This window comes from Rhinolophus sinicus, linkage group LG05, assembly GCF_036562045.2.
Source record: "Rhinolophus sinicus isolate RSC01 linkage group LG05, ASM3656204v1, whole genome shotgun sequence".
In the NCBI taxonomy this organism is placed as follows: Eukaryota; Metazoa; Chordata; class Mammalia; order Chiroptera; family Rhinolophidae; genus Rhinolophus; species Rhinolophus sinicus.
This window is the reverse complement of record NC_133755.1, coordinates 90,714,322-90,733,319: the sequence shown is the minus strand read 5'-3', so window position 1 is coordinate 90,733,319 and position 18,998 is coordinate 90,714,322. Positions and strand designations below refer to the sequence as shown.

General features: G+C 55.7%; 1 protein-coding gene across 1 annotated transcript; it reads right to left on the bottom strand.

The window, feature by feature from the left end:
- Positions 1-410: 410 nt before the first annotated feature.
- On the bottom strand, positions 411-16,616 carry VEGFA (vascular endothelial growth factor A). Its single transcript, XM_019738410.2, has 8 exons — positions 15,509-16,616; positions 12,452-12,500; positions 9,129-9,325; positions 8,311-8,387; positions 7,898-7,927; positions 5,928-5,999; positions 4,649-4,780; positions 411-2,367 (listed from the first exon to the last, which is right to left on the bottom strand). Exons 1-8 carry the CDS (start codon positions 15,572-15,574, stop codon positions 2,346-2,348), a joined length of 645 nt encoding a protein of 214 aa, XP_019593969.1. The 5' UTR covers positions 15,575-16,616; the 3' UTR covers positions 411-2,345.
- Between the last annotated feature and the right edge of the window lie 2,382 nt (positions 16,617-18,998).

The following is an 18,998-nucleotide window of genomic DNA, read 5'->3' as shown; positions in this document are numbered from 1 at the left end:
TCCTGCCCCTGGGCAGCAAGGTCAGACACATGGCCTGTTCCTTCCTTGATCAAGGGACAGGGCCAGGATCACGTGATTCCTGAAGGCAGCACCACTCACTGCAGGGCCTTGGCTCCTGTCTAAGGAGCTGTCTCTCCCTCCCCCATTTCCAGAGCACTCACCCCCACCCCGCACACCCACACATACACCATATCATGGAAGAGAATGGACAGGTTCCTCAGGACCAGCCCAGGCAGAATGGAAGGACTCTGGGCCCCAGCACCGTAAGGTGGGGGGCCCCATATATAACACAGCTGGGGTCCCTTTTCCCAGACCTAAGATAAATGCCATATTCCCCAAGGGAAGAGGGAAAGGGGGCAGGAGGAAGTCTGGAACAAGGATTCAATGGAGAAGGAGAAACCAGGAGGAGCTTTGAGATCAGAATTAAATTCTTTAATACAAAATGCTTTTTAAGATATATCTGTATTTCTTTGTTGCTGTTTAAAAATAAATATGTACTACGGAATATCTCGAAAAACTGCACTAGGGACAAAGACGTGATGTTAATATCTTTCCCACCACAATTATTATGGATAAACAGTAGCACCAATAAATAAATGATAACAAATATTAAAATTAAAAAAGGAGAAAGATTTAGTATGTAGAATTCTCTATTTTTTCTGGTTTTGTTTTTACATATAAAAAACAGAATAGCAATGTCTATTTTATCAGAATCACATATATACATAAACATATATATATATATATATATATATATATACACAAACACAAGTTGCCAAATATATATATAGTATGTAAATGTATATTGAAACCTTATTTCAAAGGAATGTGTGGTGGGGAGCCAGGGGAAAGGGTAGGGCAGAGCTGAGTGTTAGCAAAATTAAATATCTGTTCGGGACAAGCTGATGACTGTCACCGATCAGGGAGAGAGAGATTGGAAACATGAATTTTACACACAAAGAGCAGTACAAATAAGAGAGAGCGAGAGAGAGCAAGAGAGAGATACATCTCATAAATAGTTGCAATTAAATATTAACCAAGAATACTGAAAAAACCCTACTCTTTAATTAAATTAACTGCTTTAATTTCTAATTAAAAAGAGATATTAAATAAGTACCGTATATAAAACACTTTCTCTTTTCTCTGCCTCCATGGTGGGCATGTGAATCCTGCCCTGTCTCTCTGTGCCGCGGGAAGGGTTGGGTCGGGGGACGGAGGAGGATTAACCACTCACACACACAGAGCCAGGTCTCCTGGGGGGACAGAACTAGTGGTTTCAATGGTCTGAGGATGTCAGGCCCTCCTGGGCTGCACCCAGGAAGGAGAATAGGGAAAGGACCAAGGCAGGAGGCCCTTCCCTCGGACGACGAGCTGTCACCGGGCTATCCATCTTCCACCAATGTCTCTTTTGTCTTCGCCAAGACATCTGTCAGTGGCCTCCCGGGCTTCTCGGAAGCAGGTGAGAGTAGGTAAAGGCTGCCCAGGCTCCTAAATCTTCCAAGCAGTGCCTCTGGGAGCAAGATTCCCGTGCAGCATGTGGTGGGGATCCCCAAAGCACAGAAGTGTCCTGAGGCTCCCCAAACTCCTGTTGGGAGCTAGCATCCTCATTCCCTGTACCTGTCGTCTGTCTTTCTGTCCATTTGACTTGGGGGAGAGGCTCAGAACCAGGGCTGGGTTTGTCGGTGTTCCCAAAAGCAGGCCAAATTTGCCCCCATGCCCTGGCCTCGCATGTTCCTAGGCAAAGGATGGGACCCTGGCCTCCCTAAGAGGGTCAAAAAGGTGATGCCAGAGTCTCTCCTCCCACCCTCTTCCCTGTCAGGGTCTGGGTGGGAACATGTTCCTCCCAACTCGAGTCCACAGCAGTCAAATACATCCAGTGAAGACACCAATAACATTAGCAATGTTAATTTAAAAAAAGAATATATATATTTTATATATATAAAATATATATATTTATTTTTATATATATAATATATATATATATATATATAAACGTTATGTATGTGGGTGGGTGTGTCTATAAGAATCCCAGAAATAAAACTCTCTAATCTTCCGGGCTCGGTGATTTAGCAGCAAGAAAAATAAAATAGCGATCCAATTCCAAGGGGGACCGTGCTTGGTCACCCGCCCGGGAATGCTTCTGCCGGAGTCTCGCCTTCCGGACCCAAAGTGCTCTGCGCAAGTCTCCTCTTCCTTCATTTCAGGTTTCTGGATTAAGGATTGTTCTGTCAATGTGATGGTGGTGTGGTGGCAGCGGCGTGCTTTTTCTATCAGTCATTCTGTAGCCATCTTTCCTGGTGAGAGGTTCCCGAAACCCTGAGGGAGGCTCCTTCCTCCAGCCGGGCTCACCGCCTTGGCTTGTCACATCTGCAGGGAATGGAAAACAGAGGCCAGCTGTCAGGGCCAGGTGAGGAGACCTGGTGGTGAGGTAGGCAGCCTGCCCTTCCTGGCAGCCAGAGTCCCTGCAGCAGACAGGTCCTGCCTCAGGAAGCCCTGGGGTGAGTGAGAAAGCCACCCCTGTCCAAGGCCCCCACCCCACCCCCCCGGCCTGTCTGAGCTACTGTCTGAGTAGTAGCTATGCCCAGGGCTCCCAGTCTGCCCTCTAAAGCTTACAATCTTGTTGAGACAAAACAAGACCATGAGGACATCTCATCAACATGCAACAAATGAGTAAGTACTAAAGAACGGTCGCTACTTGACATTTAAGAGCTGATGGGTGATCAGAGTTGGACCAAGTTCATCAGGAAAGGGTCCCTGCCCTGAAAGAGGTGTTTCAGCTCAGTCTCTATGGGGCTGCTTTGGGGGAGCCAGGGGAAAGAGCACAGCCAGCTGAAGGGGAGGCACTGCCCCTGGGGAAGTGAGGCTCCCAAGGGAGGGGGAGCCAGCGGGGTCTGAGGCCCCAGGAAGGTAAGGGACACAACCCCCTTCTCCATGTCCTCTCTCCCAGCCTCGGCTACAAGCCTCATCTTTCTTGAGCTCACTGGCGGCAGCCGGCTCTGGGTCCCAGGCTGCCTTCCTTCCTAATATGCTACTTAACTCAGGGTGGGGAGAGACAAATTGGTGGCTGTGCTACTTGCACGGAAGCAGAAGGGACTCCTAGAACTTTCTCATTATGCCCCTGGCCCTGGTCTGATGTCTTTTACTCTCCCAACTGTGAGGAGGAGTCAGAGCAGGCCCTTCCCTTCTGAGACCGTGGGAATCGGGATGCTAAGCCTCCAGGTTGAGGTACTGAACTTCCCCATACAGCCAGGTCAGGGGTAGGGGAAGGTCTCTGGAAGTCGGGGTAACTTCAATTAGCTCCCAGGTTACCTCAGACATTCCCATCCCAGAGAGTCAGTATCTCTGCAGAATCATCTGTATAGAAACCCTAAAATGGCAAGTCCCTTACCTCCCATGAAGCCTCTGGGGGGGATGGAGACGCCTCATCCAACCCTGCAGTTAGGCTGAGACCCCACCCCAATACTAGCCTACACTTCCTGTCTTCACATACTGCCAAAACAGACAAGAGCCCCACACCAACACCCCAAGACCTGGTCAGCGTCCTCTGAACACTCACAAGCCACAGGAACATGCTGGATGGGAAGAGGCAGCCACACTCCAAGGACTTGGTTAATGGAGCCTCTGGACAAGCCAGGGGACACCCTGGCCCTGCCTGGGGAATCCCCACACAAGCCCCTCCTCCCTGGGTGACACTTCTGTGGGCTCAGAGGCTCCCTGCCTTGGCGGACAGGCCAAAATGGCCTAGTGCTCCTGACCTCACTCCCTGAACTCACTCTTATATTCACTCAATTGACACTTCCTTGGTCCCCTTGGTCCCCGCTGTGGACAAAGAACAGAGATACAGATGCCTTGGAGGTGAGAATGGGAGGGGTGGGTGTCACACAGGTGAATAAAAACCAGGCCCAGGGTATGAGAAGTTCAGTCTAATGTTAGGAAAGTGGGCACGCCCCCCCCCTCCACCTGTCCTGGGGGCATCTGGAAATATGTGGGCTATTTGAGGTTGTCACCATGACTGCTAGGTGTTAAAGATATCTAGTGTCCCCAGATGTTACATCGCCCACCTGCCCTAAACCAACAACAGCCAAAGCCCATGCCCTCCAGAACCCCAGTCTGAGGAGGGACTCAACCCCTGCTCCCTGTGGAGAGACACTGAGGGATGAGAAGCCCAGTGGTGTAGACTTCAGAGGGCGAGGCTCTCAATAGAGTGTTTTCACTTTGTACATCGCAGCGTCCCCCACACCGGGAAGGTTCCTCAGTATTAGTAGCAAAGGTAGTCATCACAACATCAGGACCAACAACCAACCACGAGCAGGACCACGGGACACAACACACAGCTTGCGTCCATACCACCATATTAGGCCACACCAGTCTACCACTCAGGCAACCAGGGCCACCTCTGAACGGGCCCTGCCAGGCCAGGACAGTGCCCGCCACCCACCGCAGAGGCCTTGAGAGCCAAGAAGGTAGTAGTCACCAGGCAGGCAGGCAGCTAGAAGCCGAGCAAGCAGCTGGCCCCTCTCAGGTACGTTCGTGCGCTCTCAATCTCTCAATCTCTCTCTCTCTCTCTCTCTCTCTCTCTCTCTCTCTCTCTCTCTCTCCACCTCTGTGTGAAGCCCCTCTCTGACTCGCTCACCCTCTGGAAACCAACCTGCAAGTACGTTCGTTTAACTCAAGCTGCCTCGCCTTGCAACGCGAGTCTGTGTTTTTGCAGGAACATTTACACGTCTGCGGATCTTGTACAAACAAATGCTTTCTCCGCTCTGAGCAAGGCCCACAGGGACTGCAAAAAGGCAAAAGGAAAGATATCTAAGCTAGAGCGTCAGCAGAGAAAGAGGAAAAAAAACCCATGCAACATCCCCTAATGTGTGCACAGCGGCACCCCCACCCGGCTCGTGGGTTCCCACATCCTTCCACACCCTGGAAAGAACCAAGTGCTACAGCAGAAGACAGAGAGAGCGGCGGAAAGAGGCAGCAATGGCTAGGAAGCCTGCCCGCAGGAAGAGGCAGACACAGACGGGCAGAGAGTGCAAGGAAAGGGCTGCAGTAAGGGGCAATGTGGTTCCATGGGGACAAGTGCAAGTCTCAGGCCATAGGGCCCCAATAACTACTGTCCCCAAAATAGTACACCTTGACTCTTCACCTGATGGGGACGGCAATTGGGGGCCACCTTCTCCCTGTGCAAGGAGGGCTCATGCCCAGGCTCTGCCACCAGAGGTGGGCTGAAATAGGGTGTGACAGCAGGCTGGGCCCAGAGGCAGTGTCCACAGGCCAGGCCACTGGTGACCAAAGGGCCCCGAGCAGGGTCCACCACAGCCTCCAAACCAGAGGAAGCAGCTGCCCTATAGGGAGGCTTCTGTGTGTGTCACGGTTGGGCTGGAATAGGGGACTCCCCTCCAGAGGCCCTAAGTCCATAAGAGGGGCTGCCAAATGGTGCTTGAACCCACCCAACCTCCTCCTCCGGCCAACAACAAGCTGCCTCATATCATTCAAGCCCCTTCCTCACACCTGGTCTGCCCTCCTCACCACCCTCAGCTTCCAGACAAGCGCAGAAGCCTAGAGCAGTGGAAGCCAGTTGGGTAAGCAGGTACCATTGGCTGGCACCTGTGCCAACATGGGCCCGTCACCAGTGCCCAGTGGGTGAGAGAAAGGTAGTGCCCAGCCAAGCCAGAGCCCCCTCCCTGATTCCTCTTGGCCCCCTCTGCCCACCCACCCAGCCCAACCTTGGACCAGCAACGCCGCCACCAAATCTACCCATTGGTGCCAATTAGTGGAGTGAGAGTGAGAGAGAGACACTGGGGCAGAGGGGAGGATGAGAGCCAGGGAGGGAGAGAGGGAGGGAGGGAGGAGGGTTAAGGGGTCCTGTGGGCAGCAGTTAGATTGGGGGCCCTGGTTAGGCTCCAGGGAATGAGAGCAGCGGCACCACATACACGCTCCAGGATTTATACCGGGATTTCTTGCGCTTTCTTTTTTGCCCCTTTCCCTTGCCTCGAACTGATTTTCTGGAAAATAAAAAAACAGAGCCAGAGAGAGAGGGGGCAGGGGAGAGGAAAAGCAGCAATGAGGAAGGCAGGATACAGGATACGCTCAGGGGACTGAAGGCAGGTGGGCTCCAGGAAAGAACTTGCACACACATGTGGGTTGGGGCAGCAGGTACTCGATGGCTCCTTCTTCTCACTTTGGCCACCCTGGGGCAGCAAACCCAACTCCCAACAAGGCTTTGGGCAGAGAGCAGAGGTTGGGTGGAGGGCACAGGTCCCAAAGGCCCCCATGCTCATGGTGGCTCCTGGTCCCAGGCAGTGGGCAAAGCACCATGTACAAGACTGACCCTGAAGGTCAGGGGGCTATAAAAGGTAGGCTAGAGTTTGGGGATTCGGTCAGAGACCTGACATGATTGGGGGAGGGGATGGGGGGTACGGGGTGCTTCTGTCTTCATTTCTAAATGCAACAACAAGGGGCCCTGCCTCTGCAAATATGAGAAAGCAGCTCCACTTTGGGGCTGGCACAAAACCAAGGGGAGTACATAGAAATCACCTGCCTGCCCAGCCGTAACCTGGGTTGAGAGGTGGGGCTGGATGTCCTCAGAGCCCCAGGCAGGCTGGCAGGAGGGTGGGGTGGGCATTAAGGAGGCATGGAGAGGAGTGGCCTGGGCGGCACTTGGCAGGGAGCTCTCTCCCCAGCCTGTCAAAGCCTGCTACACCATCTCACCAGACTCTCTTCGGAGCCCAGGCGAGCCCCCCACTCTCCCTGTGGGCAAAGCAGGCATTTGGGGAATGGGCAAGGGGGGCAGGCTGAAGCCTGTCCACTTCAAGAGAACCAGTACTCTCCACACCTGCCAGGCCCAAGAGAATGCGCTTCAGAATGTCTGCCACAGGGGAAGAAAGAGAGGGGAAGGGATCAAGGTGAGAGGCAAGTCTGTTCCCTCTTGTTGGGAGAAAGTGCTGGAAGGAGGAAGGTCTTCACTCACATTCACACACACACACACACACAGACGCCTTCCCCCTCTCCCCGTGCGTGTGTGTGTGTGTGTGTGTGTGTGTGTGTGTGTATGTATACATGCACACATGCTTACTCTCCCAAATCACTGCTGATAGCCCAGCAATCCTGGAAGTCGGGGACTTAGGGAAGAGGCAAGGGGTTGAGGCCTAGGGGGCTTCAATGTCCCCAGACCATTCGGGGCAGATAGGATGGTGGGGGTGGGGAGAGGAAAGGGCAGAGGTGCTCTCTCTCAGTCTCTTTTCCTGTAGACTCATCCCCATACCAGCGCTCACCCTGTATTGAAGGCTCCCTACCCCAGACCTTGCCCCCACTCATCCCTGCTCCATCCTGACTCGACACTCCATACTGAGTAACTGGAAGCCTCAGAAAATGACCAACATTCAACTCTTTCTCCCTGGCCAAGAGGACTGAGAGTCCCAGGTCTGATTCACTGCTATAGGAGGGCATGCACCAAGGAAACACCCCAACTGGCCCCAAATCCAACGGTACCACCGCAGCAGCCACCATAAGAGGCCGTTTCGTCTACCACACAAAAGCTCTGCCACCCCCTCCTCTCCCTGCTATGGGTGATGGGAGGCCAAAGCAAGCCAGGGAGCCAATGTCCACGCTGCCCCTCAATACACCAAAACTTCAAGTCCTGGCCAGGAATGACCTAGAGACCTGGAACACGTCATCTCTCCCAAAGGAAGCTCCAGGCTCCAGGTTCCAGGCTGGGTTTTGTCACTAATTCTGAAGCCATAATCCTGGAGTTTGCTCCATCCCAATGCTGCCACCACATGTCTTCATGACCAACTCCCTAACCCAGTGAAGCCATCAGACCCCCTGAGAGAGGAAGCCAAGAGCCCCAAACCAAGAAAACCAACCAAGGAAAAGGAGGAGAACTAAAGTCATATCCACTTACTTTTCTTGCCTTGCTCTATCTTTCTTTGGTCTGCAGTGGGTAGGGAAAGAGAAAAGAACAAAACAGAGAGGGGTTCAGACGGTGATGATAACGATGATGATAATAATTAAACAATAAAAACTTAACATAGTATTTATGATACATCAATACAGTTTTAATCTCTTTACATATAACTCACTTGATCCTTATAACAATGCTATAAGGTACATACTATTATTGCACCCACTTTACAGATATGGAAGCTGAGGCACACTGCAGTAAAATCCAAATGTCCAATGTGTAATGTGTAATGCCCAAGATTATACATTTGGAAGGTGAAAACAGGCTAACAAATGGAATACGCTTAACCCTGGCAGAGAGCAGGCACCCTGCCACGGTTTGCTGAACGAATGAATCCGTGACTCGATCCTCACCTGCATTCACATTTGTTGTGCTGTAGGAAGCTCATCTCTCCTATGTGCTGGAGTTTGTGAAGTCTGATCCGCATAATCTAGAGGAAAAGGAAGCAGATCACAGAGGTTAGTGACCCAGCCAGCCATACCCACATGGGACACCCCTGTGGCTCTTGCCACGCAGCACCCAGGGGTTCTACAGAGCAGGGATGGGTGGTGGAGGTAGGGGGACCAGAGGCTGTACCAGAAAGTGCCTCAGGCCCATCCCAACTCCCCCAGCCCTGCTGACCTCAAGGAGCCCCTGCTCCTCTTGAGGGCAGACATGGCTACAAGGGTTGGCCAGGCTGGGAATTCAGGTCCTGGATTCTTGCCACTCCCCACCTCTCCCCCCCTTTTATCCCCTCTAGGCTCAGCCTGACCCCTAGCAGAAACCCAAGAGCCCCTCCCTCCCACAGGTTCTCAAGCTGCCTCCCTCCCACCAGGCTGAGATGGACCCTGTCACCAGGCAGCACCAAACAACTGGCTTTTCAATTCTCCACAGATCACTCTCATCCAGCTTCCCAAACAGAGCCCCAAAGAGGGAGGTTGGATGAAACACGAAACACACTGCTATAACAGGTGTCACTCTCCTCCTGAGTCCAGGAGAAAAAAGGTCAAGGAGGAGGAAGAGGTGGTCGGGGCTCATTGGAAACCTGGGCTGGGAAATGCAGGCATATTTTTCCCCAAAGAGGCAAGACCCTTCGCACCTCCGCCTGACTGACTCAGGCCCAGGAGCCGCGCAAGGCGAGTCTGGCTCCTCCTCCCAAGTGTCCCCCTGACCATTCCCCACGGGTACCCACCTGCATAGTGATATTGAACTCCTCAGTGGGCACACACTCCAGGCCCTCGTCGTTGCAGCAGCCCCCACACCGCATCAGGGGCACACAGGACGGCTTGAAGATGTACTCGATCTCATCGGGGTACTCCTGGAAGATGTCCACCAGGGTCTCGATTGGACGGCAATAGCTGCGCTGGTAGACATCCATAAACTTCACCACTGCATGGGACGGGGTGACACATGAGCCCGGCAGGTCACACAAAAGATGGCCAGCCCCTATCTCCACCAGCTTAGGAAGTTCACTCCTCAGGGTTTCTGTGAGAGATACCCACCATAGGGCAAGTCCTTCCATAAACCTACTTAAGTCCCTCCAACTATGGTTGAAGTCCTTCCCCAAGCTTTCCACGGTCAACACGGAGGAAGGCCTGTTTTTATGCCAAAGATCACAGGATACTGTCAGGTTCCAAGGGAGACGGCCTGCCACATCTGGTCCCTGCCTCACCATGACGGCCGAGCCAATTCCTGGGTCAACGTTGATGCCAAAGGACAGTTTGAGTGGGAGTATACCCGCTGGGGCGCTCTCAGCTTCCCATGAGAGGAGAAACAGCTAGCTTGGCCAACCTACTCCCCATTTCCTTATAACCTCTCCACAGCCACTGCCATTATCTACCAACCGACCTACAATCATTTAATGAGTACTTATTATTGTGTATGGTAATCCATAGTTGGCATCTCAAACAATGCTCCGTACATGGTACTATGAGGTTTTAGTAGGACGCTCATTTTACAAATGGGGAACTGGGGGCTCAGAAAGGCTGAGTAACTTTGCCCCAAGTCCCTATTTCTAGTAAGTGGTAGAGTTAAAATCACCTCGGACATCAAAGCCTTTCCTAGCTGACATCATGTGAAAACAGACGAGATGCTTCAGGGGGCACTTTGCCACCTGCCAGACCCCTCCCCAGACATGGGCTGAGGAGGTAGTGGGCATCGGCACAGTGAATGGGGCGGCTTGGAATCAGCAGGTGGCAGTGGGCGGGCACACTGAGCAGGCCCTGCCAGCCAGCGATAACCCCGCCCAAGAGGGCAAACTGCTTGCATCATGGAAAAAACGGTGCTGCCATTGCAGCCACAGAGCATTTCTAGAAGCTGATCTGGAGGGAGACCAGGGCAAAGACAGCTTCCCAGGCTGGCCACAGAGCCTGAGGTGCATTGGAGCATGAAGGGGTAATTCTGGGCCACAGGGGCGGGCCCTTGAGAATAAATAAACTCAGGACTCCCTCTGGAATGACTACTCCAAATTGTGGCCCAGCCTGACACACACCATCACACCCTCCCCGCCCCCCCCCCACTACCCTCACATAGCAATCCTGTCCCTAAAATGAGTCTCCCCTGCACAGGAGGTAAGAAGCAGCACCCAGCCAGAGAGGAGGCTGGGCTCTAGCCAGGACTTGGTATGACCTTGAGTCAGTTCCTCCTTCTCTGTGCCTCACACGCTGTACATCTGTATAAGTGAGTTGGGCTGAGCTCTCAAGACACTGAAACAGAGGCTAAAATGTGGAGTTTTGTCTTCCATTTCTAGCCCTGAGAACAAGCTCCCTTTTCTCAGCCCAGGTGACACCAGCTTTGGAACCGCACCAAGGCTGCCTTTCCCCAGAGACTGTAGCCGAGCTTCCCCTTCCTCCTCCCTCCAAGGAGCAAAGGAAAAGGGGCCTAGGATTGTGTGCACAATAGGTGAATTGAGAAGAATTGAGAGAGTTGAGGGGAAGTGGGCCGGGGGTGAAGGGGGTGAGGAGGCCACAGGTGTGAAAACAGAAATAGTAGGGGTGTCCAAGCCAGTCTCTGGCCTTGCTTGAGGTCTCTACTTCTCCCATCCAGGCAACAGCACAGAATTCTTCTCCACCCCCCAAAAGGGTTAAGGTGAAGCATAGTCAAAAAAAGAGTATAAACACGACCAGGGACGTGAAAAAGTCCTTTTCAAAGCCAAGTCTATCTTGAAGAAGATGACTAATCAAGACTTCTTGACCTGACACTTCGTCATGGTTGAGGACAGAGGTGGCCCAGGCTTCAGGGCCACAGGCCCCACCCAGGATAGGATAGCAGAAAAGTCTGGCCTGGGCCATGGCGGTGGATAGCTGAGGGTAAAAAGATCCTGGAAGAAAATTCCTTGGAAAAGCTCCCTGGAATTCCCAAGGCCCGTAGGAGGGGAAGGGGGCAACTTCAGCAGGACCCTTCACACCCCAGCCACTGCCTCCAAAGAAAGCCATCCTGCTTTTGCACAGGGCGTGGACACACAGACACTCCAACATCAGACTTCCATGTTTTTCCTTAATTCGGAAGACAACCTTTTCTCCAACAAAGACTATTTGTCTTGCCTCTCCCAGGCCATAGAGACCACTGGGAACTGGTGGCCTGTCAGTGCCACAGGCTGTGAAGTGGCCGGGAAGCCAGGCCCTGGGCCAAGGAAAGGGTTTCTGAGCCAGGAAAGAGGCAGAACCGGCCTGGGAGAGCAAACACAGCCCTGGCCACTACCCTGAGCCCACTGGATTTAGGTCAGGGAAGCTCGCCTGGAGGAATACCCCAGGGCCTTCCCTCCACAGAGGTGGGGAGCTATGGGGGGTGGCATCAGGCACTCCTTTCACATTCAGTAGTGGGGAGAGCCTGGGCGTCCCTAGAGAAATGGCAGGCTCCCTACTTCAAACCGAAGGGAACAAAAGACAGGCCGACTAGGCTTGGGCAGGGGGGCGGGGCGCCTGGAAGCTACAGCCAGCCCTCTGCTGGCCCAGGAGGGAAGTTCACAGCACCCAAACCTCCTCCACCCGGAGGGCAGCGGGAGGCTGCAGGGCTTCCTCTCTCCATCCCCAAAGGAATGCAAACTGGGGAATGGGGTCCCATGAGTTTGGGCCTTCTGCACCTCCAGCTCACACACGGCCAGCTCTCTGGGTGGCAAGGGTCACAGCCCCCTTCCACATAGGCCCCAAAGGTGGAACATGGCTGGGTTGGAAGTGACAAGGAATAGCTATCCTCCCTTGGGAGTAGTGGGGACAAGGGACACCTCCCTCAACATCTGGGATCCTTGAACACTGTTTGTCTTCCTGGTCTGTGCTCACAGCTCCCTCTCCAAAGAAAACTTTACTGGAAAGAGCAGGAGAAAAAGGCTGTAAGTCCTATTTCTAGCAGAGGCCTGAGTAGGAAAGTCCCCCAGAATGAAGGGTTAATATCGTCCTTTCCCAGTCCCTGAATTCCTGGGCCCCAGTTCCTTCCCCCCACCTGAAAAGAAGTAATTAGGCCTCTTCACCCAACCCACGGGAGGCAAAGGGACCTCCATCCAAGAGCCAGGGGACTCACCTTGGTGGGCTTTCTGCTCTCCTTCTGCCATGGGCGCAGCCTGGGACCACTGAAGACAAAACAAAAGAATAAGGCATGGGCATGAGCAGGGACATACAAGCCACCCTGCCCCCGCTCCCTCCCCTGGCCCTCCCAGCCCACAGCCTCTGGCTTTGCCAAGCCTTCTGAGAGGAACTGGGCAGCACCATGGACTCCCCACAGCACAGAGCCCACCCACCACCCTTGAACTGCTCCAACTCGAAGCCCAAGATAAAGACTGACCAGACACTGAGGAGTGAGAGGCAAAATGCAATAGGAATACTCCAGAATGCTCCACTGCCCAGGTCCCCGCCCCTACCCCACATTTCCCTCTCTTGGCTCTCACTGGCCCATTGCTGACCTAAGGTAAGTGAATCCTCTCAGCCACCCTGATTCCCTGGTCCAAAGCCACCGGTAAGTATTAAGGTCAAACAGGAGGACAAATTTGGACTGGGGCAGGAAGGAAGGACTGGGGGCGAGAAAAACAACATGGTGACCTTCTCCTGCTGACATGACAAATACCAGGGTGAGCTGGTGCTGGGAAGGGAGGGGGTGCAGATGACCGAAGGGCACCACCCTCCCCCATCCAAACTCTTCACCTCTCAGGAATAGTCGGCAAACCCACAGGTTGCCTGAAAGGTAAAATCTGGAAGCCCTGGAAGCCCCGGGGGAGGGGAAGCCCCATTTCTCCCCATGTACAAATCTAGCCAGGGCCTGAACATATCTCCAAAACCTCAAGCTTCACACTCCTACTTTGCTCCCTGGTTTCTTCTCCCTCCCAGAATGAAGGGTTCCCCAAGTCCGTCACCTGGGCACCTTCCTCAAATGCAACCAGGAGAGACTTTTATGCCCTAGCACTGCCCAACCCCTAGGGGGCCCCCTGCACTACCTAGGCGGGAGGCCTCCCCCAACTCTCCCCACCCCCACCAGATCATTCCTCCCTTCCCCAGAAGCTGTGAAGGTCAACAAGCCCAACCATGTGGACCTGACAGCACCAGGCAAAGGCTTCTCCCAGCGGGTCCAGAGGATCTCCAGCTCTCACTAACTGCCCACCCCACCTGCCCCTCTTCAAGGGCAGATCCGGAGCAGCAGAGGTGCCCTCTAGCCCACAGAACTGCAGACCCTCTGAGAGGGAGTCTCACAGTCTGGATCTCTCTTGCCTTTCACACACTCCCAACTGCACCCCAGATCCCCCAGCCTTGCCCCCAGGGCCAAGGTCAGATAACAGTTTCTAGACTCCCAGCTGGATAGCCTCCAACTGCAGCTCCCTTAGGGGCCCCCCCAGAGTCTCCCCTCAGCCCCTCGCCCATCCCCAGGACACCCCCTGGCTTCCTTCTACCAACATTTTCTGTATGCCCTCCACTCCTCCTGGGCCCCAACAAGGAAAGGGGATAGAAACTTCCCCTCCAAGGCCAGGGGGCACAGGGAGGAGCGCTTCTGGGCAGGGAGGGGCCAGGTGCCCTTCTCTGGGGGCCTCTGAAGGTCACACTGTGGCCAGTCCGCCACTCTTCCCCCCTCCCCCACCAACTTGGAGGCCCAGAGCCAAGGCCTTTGTGCCAGGGTCTGAGGAACACTGGGTGGCAGCAGGGACCCCAGCCCATTTCTGCCTCTCTCCAAGGGGACTCTGGCTGAGGGAAGGTGTAAGAAGAAGGGTGGGAAAATGACCTCTTTAGCTGGCTTTGAGAAGCAAGTTGGGTGGGCAAGTTTGGAGTTCCAAAAAGCCACCTGCTCCTGCCCCAATGTCCCATTTTACCAGGACAAAGTGTGTTTGCAAGGCTGGCAGGAGCTCCTTCCAAAGATTCAGAAAAGGCTAGTCCTACACTGCTTATGTCACAGCAAATTTCAAACCATTGTTACAAAAAGTGCAAAGTGGGGTAATGACACTCGTTAAACCTTCCCTTGGCCCACCCTCATAAAAGCTAAAGAGCAGCTCACTCGGAAGTGTGGGGGAAGGGAGGAAAGCTGACTGTCACCAAGTCCGGACTTGAGGTACAGTCTCAACAAAGCACCCGAGTGGGCCCTGGCACCCTGACTCTGACAGAAACCATCCTTTCCCTGGACTCTGGGGCTGGACAGAGGTTAGATGGGTCTTCTCAGCAGAAGGGAGTAAAAACTAAAGGGGTGGCAGGGGCTTCTCTCCACGCTAGTGAGGAATTGGGCAAGGGGCCTTAGGAAATTCCTAGCATAGGAGGGGGTTAGGGGCTAGGGACAGCGGGAAGGGACAGGGTTCTCTGGGTCCTCTGGCCGGGGCTAGCTCAAGAGGTCACCTTCCCGCGGAGGGCTGGCGGGGGGAGGGGCGCCGCTCGCCTCCCCGGCTCCCCATTCGGGCCGCGGCGGCTCGGGGAACACGCGGCCGGCCAAGCCCGGGCTGATGTAATCGGCTCCGCGCCGCGCGCGCCCGGCCGGGCGGGGGAGGGCGGGCACGGAGCGGGACGCGAGCGAGGACGAGCGGGGGTGGCGCCGCGCAGGTGGCCTGGCGGAGAGGGGGGTCCCCGCAGCAATCCACCCCAAAACTTTTCCCAAACTCGAGGAGAGGGCCGAAGAGATCGAGTGGCAGTGACAGCAAGCCCCCTCTCGCGCCTGCGCCCTGCCCCCTCTACGCTCTCAGCCCTCCCTCGGTCCAAGGTCCGAGCACCCCCCTGCCCGCTGGGCTCCGGCTCCCGCCCCCGCTGCCCGGACTTCCAGTTCTTCGGGGACCAGCGGCCGGGAGCAAACTTCAGCAGCCGGCGGCAGCGCAAGCCCAGCCCCCTCGGCCTCCTCCTGCGGCTCCCGCCCTCCGCTGGTCGGCCCAGATCGTACGTGCGGTGACTCTGGTGGGTGGGCAGGGCCCGCGTGGGCGGTGAGACTCTATCCTGGTGCCCTCCCACCTAGCGCGCGCCCCCTCCCCCTACACGTACGAGAATACACGGGAAAGCCGCGCGCCCGGTGCCGAAAGACCCGCGTGGGGCACGGAGCCCCCACGCGCGCGCTCGCACGCACGTCCCCAGCCGGGAGAGGACTCGCAGCGGCCCGCAGCGCCAGGCGGGCACGGCCGTTTACCTTGGCATGGTGGAGGTAGAGCAGCAAGGCAAGGGTCCAATGCACCCAAGAGAGCAGAAAGTTCATGGTTTCGGAGGCCCGGCCGGGACCGGCGCGGCTCGCGCTCCCTCTCCGGCTCGGGCTGCGGGGCGGCCCGCTCTCCTCCACGCCTAGGCGGGTTCCTCTTCTTCCCCGAGCCGAGGCCCGGGCCAGGGCCTGGGGCGCGCGCGCGGCTGGAACACTGTCTGCGCACACAGCCGCCTCACCCGTCCATGAGCCCGGCTTCCGAGCGCCGAGTCGCCACCGTGGCCCCCTCTCCTCTTCCTTCTCTTCTTCCTCCTCCCCCTCCTCGGATTGCGGCTCCTCCCGGCCCGAGCTAGCACTTCTCCCGGTTCCGCTCTGATCAGCTGCCCCGGCGCGGACCACGGCTCCTCCGGAGCGAGAACAGCCCAGAAGTTGGACTAAAAGTTTCAGTGCAATGCCGCGAGCCCCGACCCCCTCCACCCCGCCTCCGGACGTGGGCTCCGGCTCCTTCCCGCGGCTCGCCGCCGCGTCCCCCGTCGGCCGCCGGCCACGGAGGAGGTGGGCGCTGGGGCCGGGGGCGGTGTCTGTCTGTCTGTCCGTCAGCGCTGCTGGTCCGATGCGGGATCCGGAGAGGGAGGGCTCACGCCGCGCTCTGGCGGTCACCCCCAAAAGCAGGTCACTCACTTTACCCCGGTCCCTCTCGTAGCTCACTCGCCCGCGCGCGCTCTCTGACCCCGTCTCTCTCTCTTCCTCGACTTCTCTCCGGAGCTCTTGCTACCTCTTTCTTCTTTCTGCTGGTTTCCAAAATCCGGAGTGATTTGGGGGAGTAAAGGAAAAATCTCCCCAAATGGCCAGCCCGATTTAAGTGGGGAATGGGAAGCAAAAATAAATTAAAACGGAAAAGAATACGGTTTTTAAAAATGTTTAAGAAAAAAGGAGGGTAAACCGTAGATAAATGAATATCAAATTCCAGTGCGGAGACCCCTGGATGGTGACTCCGCGGGTTCGTCCGTCTCGCTGCTGCGTCTTCCGACTGAGCGCTGCTGCCGCCTGCTCCACTCGCCCCCCGAGCCGCGGCCTCCCCGCAGCCCGGCTGCCCCAAGCTTCTGCGCTTCTCACCGCTACCAGCCGCCTAGATAAAGGCCTGTTGGTTCTGTCCCCGCCCTCCCGGACCCCGCCTCTGACACGCCCCCGAGGAGGAAACAGACCCCCTCCGCCTCCAGCCGCTCCACGCTCAGCCAGGTCCGTTGGCACTGCCTTCGCCTGGGGACACCTAGTGAATCCTAGTCTCCCCCACCCACCTCAGTGAAGAGAAAGCTTGACACCCACCGAGCTTCACCGCCTGAAAATTACCCATCAAATCCCCTTTGCTCGGAGACCCATACGCGGTATTTGCCGGGAGGGAACAGGAAAGTGAGGTTATATGCGGACAGGGCTCTAGAGCTACGTATTCCCTACCTTTGCTGGGAATATTGGAGAGGGCGTGGGGATGGGGGGTCGGACAGGGACGGGTAGGGATAGAGAAACACAGATCTACTGGAATCCTGGGGTGACCCCTGCTCTTCTCCCCCCCCCAACACTCTCAGGTCCCCCCTCCCCCACACACACACTCTCAAACTGACACACGCGTCCTCACTCACGCAGATGCTGCTCTCCCAAGTTCACCAAGCTTCCCTGCGGAGGCCGAGCGCCCCCTAGTGACGACCATCTGCACACCCCAGCTCCGGCTCAAGAGGGAATGGGCCTCAAGAAGAGGGTGAAAGATTACTCCCTGATCCCCCCCCCGCCCCCCCGTTTCTGCCCTCCCAAACAGAGGCATTTGGGGGGCTCCAATGGCCTCAGGTACAGAGAGCCCAGTGCTAGGCACAGAGGGCCCGGTATATCCATCTGGACAATGTGCCCATCTGGAGTCCTCAGCTGGCCTGCTGACATTCAGAATGAGCTGCAGCCAACAGACTGGGGTGATTGGGGTCCTTTGGGAAGTGTCCAAGGAGGCGTCCCTGGAGGGAAGTATTTGGCGCCAAGCTTGTGGGGCTAAGAACGGGAAGCTGTGTGGTTCTGGGGTTAGTCAGTGGCCCAGAGGGAAGAGGACCTGTTGGAGCCCACGTATGCACTGTGGAGTCTGGCAGAGCCCAAGGGGAGAGGCAGCTGGGCAGACAGAGGCGCTTGTTCCTGCTCCCCTAGCCCAGATGTTGCCAGGGAACTGAGGCCAGGGGCTGGTGGGGGCGGATGGAGGCCAGGGCCTGAGTGATGATTCAAACCTACTCACCATCACTAAGGAACGTCTGTAGGCCAGCTGCCCGGAGCTCCCACCAGGCTGGGGGCCAAGGCTTCCATCAGCCCCAACCCAGGCTCACAGTTCCTCTTCTGAACAGTATTGGGGGTTTGTCCTCAGCAACCCTCAGTCCCCCAGGATCCCTTGCCCACTTCTCCCAGCTGGTGGCCTCTCTTCTCTCTCCCAATGCCCCATGTCTTCTCTAAGTGTTCCCCAAGGCCCCCCACCCCACCCTTGCATATAGAAACCAGCCTGGAAAAAGTCCTGGTTGGGCTTGGACCCAGCAGCTCCCAGGCTCCCCCAGGGAACAAAAGGGGGCTCTGATACCTGTGGGAAGAGAGGGACCAATCAGGCTCATTATTCATCTAGACCTGGCCAAGGCCTGGTCGCCTCTGTGAAGGCCTAGGCTGAGAATGAAAGTGCAGCGACTTCCCCCAGGTTGACCAAAATAATCCAAGGAGGTTACTCAGCCAGTCTCCATTGCAGCACATGATTCTGTGGTTTGGAGGGAGTGCGAGGTTACCCCTTTTGTACCCCAGTTCCACAGGAGTGGTATCCTGAGGCCCCTATGAGCAGAGGGGCTGGCTTCCCCCAACCCCATCCTACCCTTTCCATCATTCATGCCTCAGTCCTGTGTCTACCACCTGGCAGTCTCCCCAGCAGCAGGAACAAGGTCTTTTTACAATTTACTTTTTTAGTAAATGTTTATTTGTTGGCTCTGGGCCCTCTCTCAGGCAGGCTTCCTCACCTAGACTCCATGCTCCAAGCTGCTCCATGGGATATGAAGGGAAGCTGCTAAACTTCTTCCTTGCCCAACTTGGTCTGCCTTTCACACCTCCAGAGCTCAAGATGTGGGCACCTTGGCAGAGACCCCCTCCGTCATCCCTATCCCGGGGCCAGCAGAGGCCAGAAAAGAGGCCCCCAGTGGCACCAGCTCTGTATCCCTTCTCTTCTCAGACTTCCTCAGCCCCTGGAGAGGCCTGAAGAGGAGGTCTTAGTAAAGGATCCTGAAGTTGGGAGGAGGATGGAGGGGTTCCAAGGAGGGGTGGCCATCAATTGTCACTTAATAACCACAGGACTCTCCCCCAACTTGAGCCAACCATCCCCCTTTGGTGGCATTCAGCAATGTGTGTTACAATGGCCTATTTGAAGTTCCCTCTGTGAGCTCTACCCAAGGAATCAGAGGAATGAGGGGAGCAGAATTGCAGCCTG